The sequence below is a fragment of the Phyllostomus hastatus genome, unplaced genomic scaffold (assembly GCF_019186645.2).
Source record: "Phyllostomus hastatus isolate PE091 unplaced genomic scaffold, TTU_PhHast_1.1 phas_scaffold_760, whole genome shotgun sequence".
NCBI lineage: Eukaryota > Metazoa > Chordata > Mammalia > Chiroptera > Phyllostomidae > Phyllostomus > Phyllostomus hastatus.
Genome location: NW_025334040.1, coordinates 1,547,183 through 1,560,505, shown reverse-complemented (window position 1 = coordinate 1,560,505; position 13,323 = coordinate 1,547,183). Strand labels below are relative to the sequence as shown.

The window sequence follows — 13,323 nt, the reverse complement described above, 5'->3', positions numbered from 1 at the left end:
CTTACATTCAATGAGAGAGAAATAGTCGATATGCATAAAACAGATATGATCAAAGCATGAAACTATGTGGCTTTGAGGCACAGGGAGAAGGGGCAGAAACACACACAGTGTGTTGTCCAGCACTAAACCAGGATCGAGGATCGGCTCTGCTCTAACATTCCCTGTGACCTCCAGCAAGCCCTTAGTTCACCTTGTCTACAAATCCATGTGCTTTAGTATGGTTTCTCTGTCTCTCTTATCACCTTGAGTCTATAAATCTGCAGAACAGGATGGCAGTAATAAGACTTTTTATTTTGTAAATAAATAGTTTTACCTCTTTCCTAATAACCTTATTTGCTTCAGCAATTGGAATTAACAACCCAGTGAGTCTTTCTAAAATTATATTTTGGTATGCATTTGCACCAAAGGTGAACACTGCCAAAAAGGAAATGCAGTAGTTTCTATGTCATAAGGTGTTGTGGGGAGCAAGTTAGATGATGTATGTATTTAGCAGAGCACCAGGCCCCTTCATGCAGCTCAGTAAATGTAGCCACTGTTATTACCAGGATAAGGATATACCAGACAATGCTGCATTTAAAACAATTTTTGCTAACATACGTAAGCTGTTGTTAATATTGTATTTGATATGCAGTTGATGCTGCCTAAACATTGGTAAAGTAGAATCGACTAGCCAAAAGAAACAACTTTTGGTAGAGGGAAGGTTATGAGGATATAGTATATACAGAGCAGGGCAAAAGGAGGTTTACAGCTGTGAGTATGCGAAACACAGTTTATCCTTGTATTATTATTTATTAATTATTATACCGCTGTCCATATAAACAACTGTAAACCTACCTTTGCCCCATCCTGTATAGTATTATATACAGTGTATATGAGTCTGCTTTTTCATGTCCACAAGACAAAGGTAGCTAGTGTGGTATGCAGTTTCCTGCAAGACTATAAATACACACCCAACAAATATTAGGGGCATACCTGTGCCAAACATAAAGGTTATGAATATGACAAGTCCCTTGTCTCTAAGGGGCATTCAGCTCCATGAGACAGACGTGCAAAAAGGAAATGATAAAGCAGAAGGGAGTTCATGCTCAGAGAGCTCAATTCAGACTATAGAAGTTGGGGGAGGGCTTCACAGGGAATTTGGCATAAAACTGTCAATGGAAGTAGTATACCAAATAAAATTGGGGGTTAACCCAGTGCATTGCTTTCCCAGGCTGAATTTTTATGGGGTCCGATTATATTTGAAATCTAGATATACTTGTCATGATTTTAGGATAATTAAAGGCCATGTCTTTCCCCAAAAATCAAACAAGAAAAAAAATCATTCCATCTTTATGGTTCTGAGTATGTTGTATTTGAAAGAGTTCTCCTCCATCCCCAATGAGGGGCAGGGGTAAAAACAAAACAAAACAAAACATGAAATTATGCCCACCCTTTATTCTAAGGATCTCCTTGGATCCTAATGTAAACTGATATCTGAAGTCTTTCCCTGTTCAGGTGCTGTCCTCCAAAGTCCTGGGCATTTTATTTGGCTTGATTTTTATGACTTATGAGAGGTAGTGGGCTTTAGACAGAAGGAGCTCTGGACCAGTCAGTCCTCAGTCCTGGCTGTGTTGTTAGTAGCTGTCTACCTATCCTATATTATTTCCTCACTTCTGCTAGGTCCAAAGATTTATTGTGAGGGTTACGTTAAGACAGTATTTTTGAATAATTTTGGATAAGTACAAGGGATTGTCCTATGATACAAAACCTGATCGGATTGTGAGGACCCAACATGAGAAAATGCACCACAACCTGTCACCCAAGTGAGTGTGTTTTCTGCTTGGGATTGCCGAATTGTCTTTCAGACGATGAGCTGGTCGTGAACCCCAAAGTGTTTCCTCACATCAAGCATGGAGACATTGTGGAGATTGCCCACCCCAATGATGAGTACAGGTGAGTGTCTGACTAGGATCAAGGGAGCTGACTGAGTGGCTATTTCCAGATGATATTTTGTTTAAGGGGTTTGAAGGGTGAGACCTCTCTTTGCTTGGATGAGAATAATCCTGCCCTCTAAGATTTGATAAACCAATAATCTTTTAAAAAGTGGTACATTCTTTCTTTCAAGCTGAGATGACAACTCTGAAAAATTCTGTAGCATTTTTCCATTTCTTTGAGCACAGGTGCAGAGTTTATTTGTTTCTAAGGGAACTTTCTCCCATTGTTGTGCTTGTTACAAGTTATAATATGTCCAGAGTGGTCTCTTTGCCTTTTGGGGTTTGGGGGGTGAAAAAAAGCTACTTAGTTACTGCTTACAGCATCCTATCTTTTTATTGCTTTTTTCCCCCCAGCCCTCTACTTTTGCAGGTCAAGTCACTTAAGGAAGATTTACAGAAAGGTAAGAATTCCATTTATTTTCTCTTAAGATTTTTTATACTTTATTGTCCCAGAAACTACAAGAAACCTGTCTTCACAATCTCAGGAAATGAGGCCACTGTATTTCTCTCCTTATCAAATTGTCTTCCCTCTTAAAAAATTGTGCCCTGGCTCGTGTGACTCAGTGGGTTGAGTGCTGGCCTGTGAACCGAAGGGTCACTGGTTCAATTCCCAGTCAGGGCACATGCCTGCGGTGTGGGCTAGGTCCCTGGTTGGGGACATGTGAGAGGCAACCTATGGGTGTATCTGATGTTTCTCTCCTTCTCTTTCTCCCTCCGTCCCTCTATCTAAAAATAAATAAATAAATGAAATCTTGAAAAAGAGAAAAAGGTCTGCTATCAGAACTGTCAATCACTCTCACTCTGGCACTGAAGAAATTATCTTAATTTAGTGCCAGGAGGAAAATCAATCTGAAGACATAAAGCTTTATTTACACTTAACTCCAAAACAATTGTTGGCAAAGCATGCTTTCTTAAATATGTTTTTGCACAAAACATTTGTTAAGTGCCTACTCTGGGGGAGGTAGGGAAAGAAACATATTCATGGTTACCTACAACATGTACAAGGCACTGTCCTGGGAGCTTTTTGTAATCTCTCTTTATCTTCCCATCAATTTTTTTTTTTGAGACCTCTTGATTTATTCGGATGATTTAATGCACAATGATGTAACTGTGACCCAAAGTGTGCAAAGTTAAAGCCTTCAGCTGCAGCTAGGAGGAGAGGGCAGGCATGGTACCTCTGGGGATGGCAGAGAATCGGGAGGATGGGCTGCCTCCTCCCCAGGGCTGTGCATCTGGGGAGTGTCTTGAGGAGCACAGCCCAGGCAGTGTAGGGCCAGGGGAAGGAAGCAGAGACCTCCCTCTGGCCTCTGTTAGGAGCCCAGACGTGCCCCATGGCTGAGCAGCAGCAGCTCAGAAAGGGGCCAGAGGCAGGTATCTGGAAAACACTGTTTCTGGGGTGGGGTTTTGGGAAAGAGGGGCCCTACAGAAGAGGCCAGGAGGGGCCTCCTGCCCCAGTGGTAGGAGCTGGACCTGAGGCAGGCGGAGGACCTGAGACGCCAGGCTGGTGGGCTCAGGAGGACTGAAGGTGATTTCTGCCCACTCTTGAGTGGGTGAGGAGACTTAGTCTCAGCAGGCGAGTTGGTGTGCCTGAAGTCAGTGGGCAGAGGAGCCAGAACCTGGACTCTGCTCATTCATTCTGGATGCAGATCCTTTCTTTTTTCCTCTCACGACTATACCACACTGATCAAGGGGCCAAAATGTTAATTGTTAGCAAACAAGGTAATGCCTTAAATAAAAAAAAAATAAGAAAAGGAAAAATCCTTCTAATTTACTTTAAAGGATCTTGATGTCAGCTACGTTTTTATATTTCAACTTGATGGGAAAACAGTCTGTAAAACCCAAATCCTGAGAGTTAAGATTTCGGTAAAACCCAGACCCTAAGCATACCCTTCTCACCCTGACCCCTTCTCTTGCCTCCTGTGCCTTTCTGACTTACCAGACTCCCTGTGAAGGGTTTGTTTTTTTTTTTAATTAACATTACTACTTCATTCCAGATAAGAAAGAATTGCTTCCTCTTCTGAATTTTCACAGCAATTTGAACTTTTTTTCTTTGAACTTAAAAAAATATTTTAAAATTTATTTTTAGAGAGGGGGAAGGGAAGTAGAAAGGGATGGTGAGAAACATCGATGTGAGAGAGAAACATTGATGGGTTGTACCATCAATTGGATTCTGCTTGTATGAGCCCTGACTGGGGACTGAACCCACAACCCAGTTGTGTGCCCTGACTGGGAATTGAACTGGTGACCTTTCACTTTATGGGATGACACCTAACCAACTGAGCCTATTTGAACTTTTCTACGTTGCTTCTTAAATTCTTTATTTTCTCTTTCTCTGTGCACCCGCCCCCCATTTTTAGATTTTATTTATTTATTTTTAGAGAGAGGGGAAGGGAGAGAGAAAAAGAGGGAGAGAAACATCAATGTGTGGTTGCCTCTTGTGCACCCCCTACTGGGGACCTGCCCTGCAACCCAGGCATGTGTCCTGACTGGGAATCGAACCAGCGACTCTTCGCAGTCCAGTGCTCCATCCACTGAACCATGCCAACCAAGGCTGTCTCTCTATATTTTTATTGCTTGTGCTCAGGTCTTATTTTACCTGCTTGTGTCACCTGAAAAGCAGAGAATTCTAAATTTTAAGCTCCTGGAAGGCAGAAAATGTGCCTTATTCATGGCAAAGGGTCAACTGTGTTACTTGTTGAATATTTCAGTATTTATAGATCGAGACTATATTTATCTGCTTTTTTTCAGAATGTATTATTAGATTTCTTCTCTGTTTCAGAAACTATCAGTGTGGACCAGACCGTGACCCAAGTGTTTCGTCTAAGACCTTATCAAGATGTTTATGTGAACGTAGTGGACCCTAAGGTATATCTTTGTTCTGCACTTGAGTTTCTTTTGGATGTGATTAGAACCCTTCCTCAAGATGAGGTCTCTAAGGTAATAATGAATCACTTAGGTAGAGTGTTAGACTATTAAATATGTGGTCATATGGAGGTCCTTTAGATTATAGGTAGTATGTAAGTTGCATTTTAAATGCTCCGCCCCCGCTTTTTTTTGCCCTTCTTTCTGTAAGGATGCAGTCTCTTTTTTTTTTTTAACTCTATGTGTATATATATATTTTTTGCTCCCTTTTTAAGACTTTTGTATATATGTGTGTATGTGAAGCTAAATGTAAAATTTTCTATTGAAACACTAAAATTTCTTCATGTATTCTTACGCTTCTGGAAATGATCCTATAATTGGTAAAAATCATTGTCTAAAAGATATTATTGACACCATCTATGGAAATAAAGCACATAGCTCAACGTCGTGTTTGTGCACCAGAATCAGGACTAAAACTCAGAATTAGTGCTCTCATATTCTTTGAACTTAACCATGATACAGCTGCTGTAGCATCTTTTAGAGACTTATCATCTGTTCTCAAGAGCCTTGTTTGGCAGGATAAAAATCTGTTTGTCAGGGTTCTGCTATTGAATGGCCTTCCAGTTTCTTATTTTTTGCCCAAAGGTTTCTCCATGTGAGTGGACACTATTTAATGACTATGGAGTGTGGCAGAGGATGGCAGAGAGATATATTTCATTATCTCTTTTAGGATGTGACCCTTGATCTAGTGGAATTAACTTTTAAGGATCAATATATTGGCCGTGGGGATATGTGGCGACTAAAGAAAAGTTTGGTAAGATACGATTTTTAAAAGGTCTATGATGTTTTTTATTATATTAACAAGCTGTGTTCTCACTGAGAAGCAAAGATCTAGTAAGGGAGAAGAGTGTACAATCATTTCAGATTGCAGCATCACAGGCAATAATTACAAACACTTCATTTATCTTCTTCCATTCTTTTCTCATGTTTTTTTTTTAAATTCTGTTTTGCTCATTGTCAGAGATTTTCACTCTGCTTTTTTAGTTTGAATGGGAAATTATAATATTGTTTTTCATTTGAATGAGACTCTAGTTTTCAAATTTTCACTTGATTTCATTTGCATCTCACATTTCTTTATGAACAGGTATGTGTTACCCCTAATTTGTATGTGTGAAAACTGAGATTGGGAAGTAGTGATTGCCTAAGATTAGAAAACTGGTAAGCAGTCAGCACTGAGCTAAAATTCAGATCTGGCTGTTTCCAGGCTAGACTGCTTTGGCTGTACCCTCCCCCCATTTCCCTTCTTTTATTTTTAATTAACATTTTCCACTGAAAATGATGAGTTCATCAAAATTGTGAGCTGGTGCTAAAATTCTCCTTATTGGACTTTTTGAGTATTATAAAACAACAAATTATAGGTAGAATTTCCATGCAGCGTATATTTTCAGAAAAAAAAATCTTTGCTCATTTTTTAAATATTTATTGATTTTAGAGAGCGAGAGGAAAGCGGGGAGAGAGAGAAGGTAAAACATCAATTTGTTGTTCCACTTAGTTATGTATTCATTGGTTGATTCTTATATGTATCCTGACAGGGGGTTGAACCCACAACCTTGGTGTATCACGATGAACCTCTAACCATCTGAGCTACCTGGTTAGGGCCACAATCTTTGCTCATTTTTAATGGTAGAAGGAGGGTTCTACTTTCTGAAATGAGAGCTTGCCTGAGAAATAAATGTTCTGTATTTAATTGAGTATGTAAATATAGATAATGATACAAACATATGTGGGGACAGGTATACTGGTGGAGCTGACCACTTACCCACCTGGTCTTTACTATTGTCTGTACTTGCCAAACTCTTAAGAACCTACTGGTACACCTGCCCCAGCAGGTTTTGTAAAGGGATGAATCTATTACTCCCATGCTAATTGAACTTTGGGTTGTTAGGAGAGATTAGAAAGCCAGGACTTTCTTTATGACCTTTTATGGCCTTGATGTATTATTGAATTTCTCTCTCTCTTCCCTTAGGTCAGCACCTGTGCCTATATCACTCAGAAGGTAGAATTTGCTGGCATCAGGTAGATACTCCATGACTCTTGACTTCTCTGTTAGTAAATGGGAGTAGGATCTAATGCAGTAATGGGGCAACATTTGAGGTATTTGGATGTCCCCATAATAAAATACACAATAGCTTAAAACATTAGATATTGTACTTAAAACAAACCAACTCCCCCACCCCCAAATGCTCTAAAGAACTGGAAGTTGTGAAGCCACCTGGTATTCTTTAACAAAGGAAGTCTAGACTAATTTTAGAATTGGAAAAAGCACTAGATGAACATATTTAAACAGTTTTTTACAAAAGATTTGATTTATCTATTTTTAGAGAGAGGGGAAGGGAGGGAGAAAGAGAGGGAGAGAAACATTATCAGTTGCCTCTTGCACACCCCCAACTGGGGACCTGGCCCACAACTCAGGTGTGTGTCCTGACTGGGAATCGAACTGGCAACCTTCTGGTTTGCAGGAAAAAATGCCCAACCCACTGAGCCATACCAGTCAGGGAAAACCCTTTTAAAATTTGATGAAAGCTGTAATACTCTGCCCAGAAAATTTTGCATCATTTCAGAGGTTTTATGGATTCCCTGAAGCTCTTTTTTAGACCCATATATTTTCTATGAACTTTCAGATTAAGGGTTCCTGTTGTATGCACTCAATATGCTCCAAGAATTCTTGATTTTGTGTAACCTGTTCATGGCACTGTCTCCGGAAACCTGAACTTGGCCAGATCAATAGGGTATAAATAACAGAGTAGAGTCAGCCGCCCAGAAGTCATCATTGTTTCTCTGTGGTTTATGCAAGAGTTGTAATAACTTGTGTGTGTTTCTCCTTTCAGGGCACAGGCTGGTGAGCTGTGGGTCAAGAACGAGAAGGTCATGTGTGGCTATATCAGTGAAGATACCAGGGTAAGAATGAGAAATTGCTTTTTTGACTTTTATTTCCTTATATCCTTATGCCTAAGTCTGGAAATCAAAAACAAAACAGAGAAACGAGCAAAAACGAGATAATCTCATGATGGCCACTGTCTATCTGCCCACCCAGGTGGACTACATTGTCATATTGTCAGGGACTCCTGAAATTCTAATGTTTTCTAGCTGGAGCTCTTTAATTTGGGGTTGATCTTTGTTTTCTGCTTCTGAAGGAGGTCTTTTTAATACCAGATGTACAGACGTAGTGTCTAACTGGCACGCTTCTGTGCCCACTAACACATTGCAAAAGTTAGACACAGTAGAAGATTGCATTGGTAAACATGGAGAGAGAGACCTTTGCAAAGGAATCTCGTCCTTTGCTCTCTATTCTGGTTGGGAAAACCCATACTTAACAGCTGTGACCATTACCCACAATGACGAGACCACCTACCCGCTCTTCTCTGTTCTCACCCCAGTCTCCCCCGAGTGGTTCTCAGCTGGGGGCAGTATTGCCTCCCAGGGGTCTTTTGGCAGAGACATGTTTGGCTCTCACAAATAGGGGCGTGTGGGGGGTGCTGCTAAATGCACTGCAGTGTATAGGACGGCCAATAAAGAAATGTTTGTCCCCAGATGGCTGTGTAATGTTGTGGGGGTTCTGTTTTGTGAATTGTGGGGTGTTCAGAAGCATCCCTTGTTTGAATCCACTGAGTACCAGTGGCACCCTCCACTCCTCACTCTGCAAGCCATGACAACCAGCCGTGTCTCCAAACCTCACCAAATATCCTCTGAGGGAGCAAAATTGCCCCGACTGAGAGCCATCATGTGTCAGAGGTAGCCGCTACCTAAATTTTACTTTTTTAATTTCCTTCTTGTTTACATAGCAGTAATACATATACAAGGTAGGCAAACTGGGTTTACAGCTGTTCATATGGGAAAATGCAAATACATAAATAAGAATGTAAGAATGCTCTGTTCTGCATACTCACAACAACAGTAAACCTACTTTTGCCCACCCCTGTATGTTTTACTGTAATGTATTATTTGTTTTGCTTATTTTTGAATTTTATTCAAGTGGAATAGAAATGTATGCAGTTTTTATTTTTCAGTGAGCTTGCTTATACGCAATACTATATTTTTAATCTATAATTAGGAGCATATTTGATGGGCTATAGGTTCCACTCTGTAAGGTAATGCCAAATTATTTTTTAAATTCTTAGCCCTGGCTGGCGTAGCTCAGTGGATTGAGCGCGGGCTTGCGAACCAAAGTGTTGCAGGTTCGATTCCCAGCCAGGGTACATTCCTGGGTTGCAGGCCATAACCCCCAGCAACTGCACATTGATGTTTCTCTCTCTCTCTATCTCCCTCCCTTCCCTCTCCAAACATAAATAAATAAAATTTAAAAAAAATTCTTCAGATCAGTTTATACTCCTAGTAGCAATATATAAAATCTCTTGTATTTTTTCACTTTTTCCAACACCTGATCTTAAATTTTAAAGTTTTTGCAACTCTAGTAGGCATAATTTTTATTTTATAGTGATCTTAATTTGCTTTTCTCCAGTTTTCTAGAAATTCACCTTTAAGCGTGACTTACAAAGACCATGATAATTTGGCATTTACTTACTTCAACCTCATTCATTTATTTAACAAATAATATGGAAGCATCTCTTGTGTATCAGTTACTGTGCTTCTTCTCCCCACCCCTTTTAAAATGAATATGATACAGAACATTATCAGTGAATAGTCTTTATTCTAGAGGGGAATTCAAAGGGGAGAATGGCTATTCCCTGGGGGTTCATGGGTGACCAGCACAGGCAAGATCCCTCCTGGTAAGGAGCTTCCACCCTGGTGGAAAGACAGATGTAACACCCTAGTCATAAATGTGGTAATTACAGATTATCATGAGAACTTCAAAGGAAATTAACTGGGTAATGAGAAGGAATAACTGAGGGTGCCTTCTTTAGTAAACATATGAAATAAATTAAAAATTCTGAAGGGAAGGGAGGGAAAGAGACCTTTCTTTACAAAGGTGGGCAGGGTCCCTGACCGGTGTAGCTCAGTTGGTTGGATGCCGTCCCGCAAAGTGAAAGATCGATGTGTGAGAGGCAACCCATCGATGTTTCTCTCACAGGCCAATGTTTCTCTCCCTCTTTCCCTCCTTCCCCTCTCTCTAAGTATATGTAAATAAAATATATTTTTAAAAGACGAAAACAAAGGTGGGCAGGGAAGGCTTCTCTGAGGAGGTGCTGGAAAGGTAAAACTTAGCTAGCACATGGGGGTTGAGGCAATGAGTGCTTCAGGAAGAGGAATCAATGTTGAGAGGCCTGTGTGGCCGAAACTAGGAGACAAGCAGGGAAATGATGTTGGTGAGAAGGTAGACAGGCTCCAGCCCATTCACACAGGCCCTTGAGGGCCATTTATTCTGAGGACAGTTAGAATGCCTTGAAGGACTTTAAGTGTGGGTGTGATACATGAATTATGTTTTTAAACAGATTACTTATTTATTCCGTTGGATTTTGTTGAACAAAAAACCCCAAAGTAACAGTGGCTAATTGATGTTTAAAGGTCAACTTTTTTCTCTCCTCTAAAAGAAGTGCATGCATGGGTAGGCAGTTGATGGCTGGTATGACAGTGTCACAGTTATTGGTGATCTAAGGCTCCTTTCTGTCTTCCTGTTGGGCCATCCTCAGGGTTGGGCTTCCATGGCCCATCTGGAGCTGCTATAGCCACATCCATATTTCAGTCAGAGGAAGGAAGAAGGGAAGAAAGACAGAGGGATGCATTCTCCCGCTTTCATCTTACTGGCCAGAATTTAGTCACATGTAGCTGCTTAGGAGGATGAGAGGTTTAGTCTTTTGGGTGGGTCCCTTACCCCCCAGAATAGAATCATTTTCTTGTTTCTCAGGAAGAAAGGGTATTGGATAGCCATCCATAATACCTGCCGTGGCCCCTCTGACTCTGGTGTGGAGAGTTGTTTGTCGGGACAAGAGTAGAAATAGAGAGACAAGTTGGAGAGTTAGGCGTCAGGGACTAGGGTGGGAGCTGTGGCAGTGAAGGGACATAACAGATTTGAGATGCGTTTCGGGGTGGAGACCACAGAACTTGCTGATGCATTGGATGTGAGGAGTGAACGAAAGTCAGTCAGCTGGGTAGATACATCAGGGTGCCACTCAGGAGACGGAAAAGACTGGGAAGGAGATGGTTGTGGGGAATTAACCAGCTCAGTTTGTGAGGTGCCTGTTGGACCTCAGGGGAAACAGTTGAGTCTGGAGTTCATTTCATCAGTTCTCCCATATCTCCAGCCCCAACAGATCCTAGCCGTGAAAACCGTAAGCTGTTTCTCAAACGTGCCATGTTTTTTTCTTGGCCTTTACGTCTGCGTAGGCTGCTCTTTCCTGCCTGGGAGAGATTCTGCCTTCCCACTTTCCCAAGCCACTTAGCCATTCCTCAGCACCTTCTTGCTTCAGCCAGGCTGGAATTGCCCCCATGGCACCCTGGACATAGTCTACATGAGCACTTACCCCTCTGCGGTAGATATGTTTGCTCACGTGCCTGCTACCAGACGGCAAGTACTGTGAGGACAAGGACTGCATCTTGTTCTTCTCTACCCCGAAGTCCTCTGGCATGGGTACTGGTGCTTAATAAATAGTCTTTCAAATGTTAGTTGAATGAAATTTTAGACATGCTTTCCCCACCCAAGAATTCCTACTCTGATCAGGAAAACAAGAGGTTAGTGCATGGAAGGAAATCAGCACTACAAAGCTGAATCAACGGCACAAGGCCCTCTGACGTCAGTTAAACTTTATAACCAGTTCAGTTACTTGGTTTTCCAGCCCACAGAAGATCAGAGGTAGCGAACATAAAAAGAAAGGGAGTGTTGATGTCTACAAGTTATTTTTATGTAGAAAGAAGATAAATTATTGATGTATAAAAGGATGGCCAGATGGTAATAGGTAAGTGGTAAAGCCAATGTCATGTTCAGTAGAGGATTTAGGTGGTGGGTATGTGAGTGTTTGCTGTTTGAATTTAAAAAGTCTTTTTTGTATATTTGGAAAATTTTTATATGAAAATAAGAAAAACCACAAATTCTAAATTAAGAATGGCAATATTAACTGTATTATACAGATATGGCTATATTTCTATGTAAGTATTAAAATATTGACAGAAAAAGTTCTAACCAGCATTAACTAGAATTTTCCAAAATATTGTTAAAAGATATTCAAATTCAGTAAATGATTCACTTAAAAAAAGAAGGAAGACAAACAGCCCAGTTAAAAAATGGGCAAATGATTTGAATAGACATTTTTTCCAAAGAAGATATACAATTGACCAATAAACACATGAAAAGATGCTCAATATCATTAGTTGTTAGGGAAATGGAAATCAACACCACGTTGAGATATCCCTCAAACCCGCTAGGATGGCCATAATAACAATAAAAATGTTTTAGAAAGGAAAGTAACAAATGTTAGAGAGGATGTGGAGAAATTAGAACCTGCATATATTGCTGTGGGGAATGTGGAATGGTGCAGCCACGTGGAACAGTTTGGTTAAATGTAGAATTACCAAATGCCCCAGCATGTACCTGGTAGAATGGAGAATATGTGTTCACACAAAAACTCGCATACAAATGTGTGTAGCAGAATTATTCATAACAGCCAAAAAGTGGAAACAACCAGGGATGTCCATCAGCTGATGAATCTATAAACACAATATGGTATAGCCGTACAATGGAATGTTATTCAGTAAAAAAGAAGGAAGTGATGATTTATGCAACACTATGGTCGAACCTGGAAAACATTATGCTAAGTGAAAGGAACCAGTGACAAAAGACCACATCGTGTATGATTCCATTTATGTGAAAAGTGTTCCCAAGAGACCAGTCCACAGAGATAGATTAGTGGTTGCCAGGGAAGAGGGGAGTAGGGCGGACCTGCTAATGGGTATGGTGCTTCTCTTTGGAGTGATTAAAATGTTCTAGCATTAGTGCTAATGGTTGCATAACATCGTGAATATGCTAGAAACCACTGAATTGACTAAAAATGGTGAATATTATGTTGTTTGAGTTTTATCTTTAAAAATCTACCTAAACAAAATAAAAAAGGAAAGAGCCATTAGGAGGGTAATTTTAATATAACAGTAATTGGCATTTTCATAATTTCAAAGTGAAGGACACATTTAAAGTTCTAATAAGCATTAACTAGAATTTTTCAAAGTATCTCTAAAAGACTGAAATGCAGTAAATGATTAAAAACTAAAACACAGGCATAACTGAAAATAGCACTTTTTAAAACAGATTTTATTTATTTATTTTTAGAGAGAGGGGAAGGGAGGGAGAAAGAGGGGGAGAGACACATCATTGTGTGGTTGCCTCTTGTGTGCCCCTTACCAAGGGTAGGGGGACTGGCCTGCAACCCAGGCATGTGCCTTGACAAAGAATCAAACAGGTGACCCTTTGGTTTGCAGGCTGGCACTCAATCCACTGAGTTATACCAACCGGGCTAAAAATAGCACTTCATATGTATTTATA

The 13,323-nt window shown here is 40.4% G+C and overlaps 1 protein-coding gene across 3 annotated transcripts in view; it reads left to right on the top strand.

Annotated features, from left to right (window-relative positions):
- The window catches only part of DEPDC5 (DEP domain containing 5, GATOR1 subcomplex subunit), a 92,455-nt gene that overhangs the window by 1,289 nt on the left and 77,843 nt on the right, over positions 1-13,323 (top strand). For all 3 annotated transcript variants that reach the window (XM_045826774.1, XM_045826772.1, XM_045826773.1), the window contains exons 3-8: positions 1,845-1,932; positions 2,328-2,374; positions 4,753-4,838; positions 5,566-5,649; positions 6,862-6,911; positions 7,724-7,793. In XM_045826774.1, coding sequence (XP_045682730.1) covers positions 1,845-1,932; positions 2,328-2,374; positions 4,753-4,838; positions 5,566-5,649; positions 6,862-6,911; positions 7,724-7,793 — 425 coding nt within the window. The remainder of the gene's footprint in view (positions 1-1,844; positions 1,933-2,327; positions 2,375-4,752; positions 4,839-5,565; positions 5,650-6,861; positions 6,912-7,723; positions 7,794-13,323) is intronic.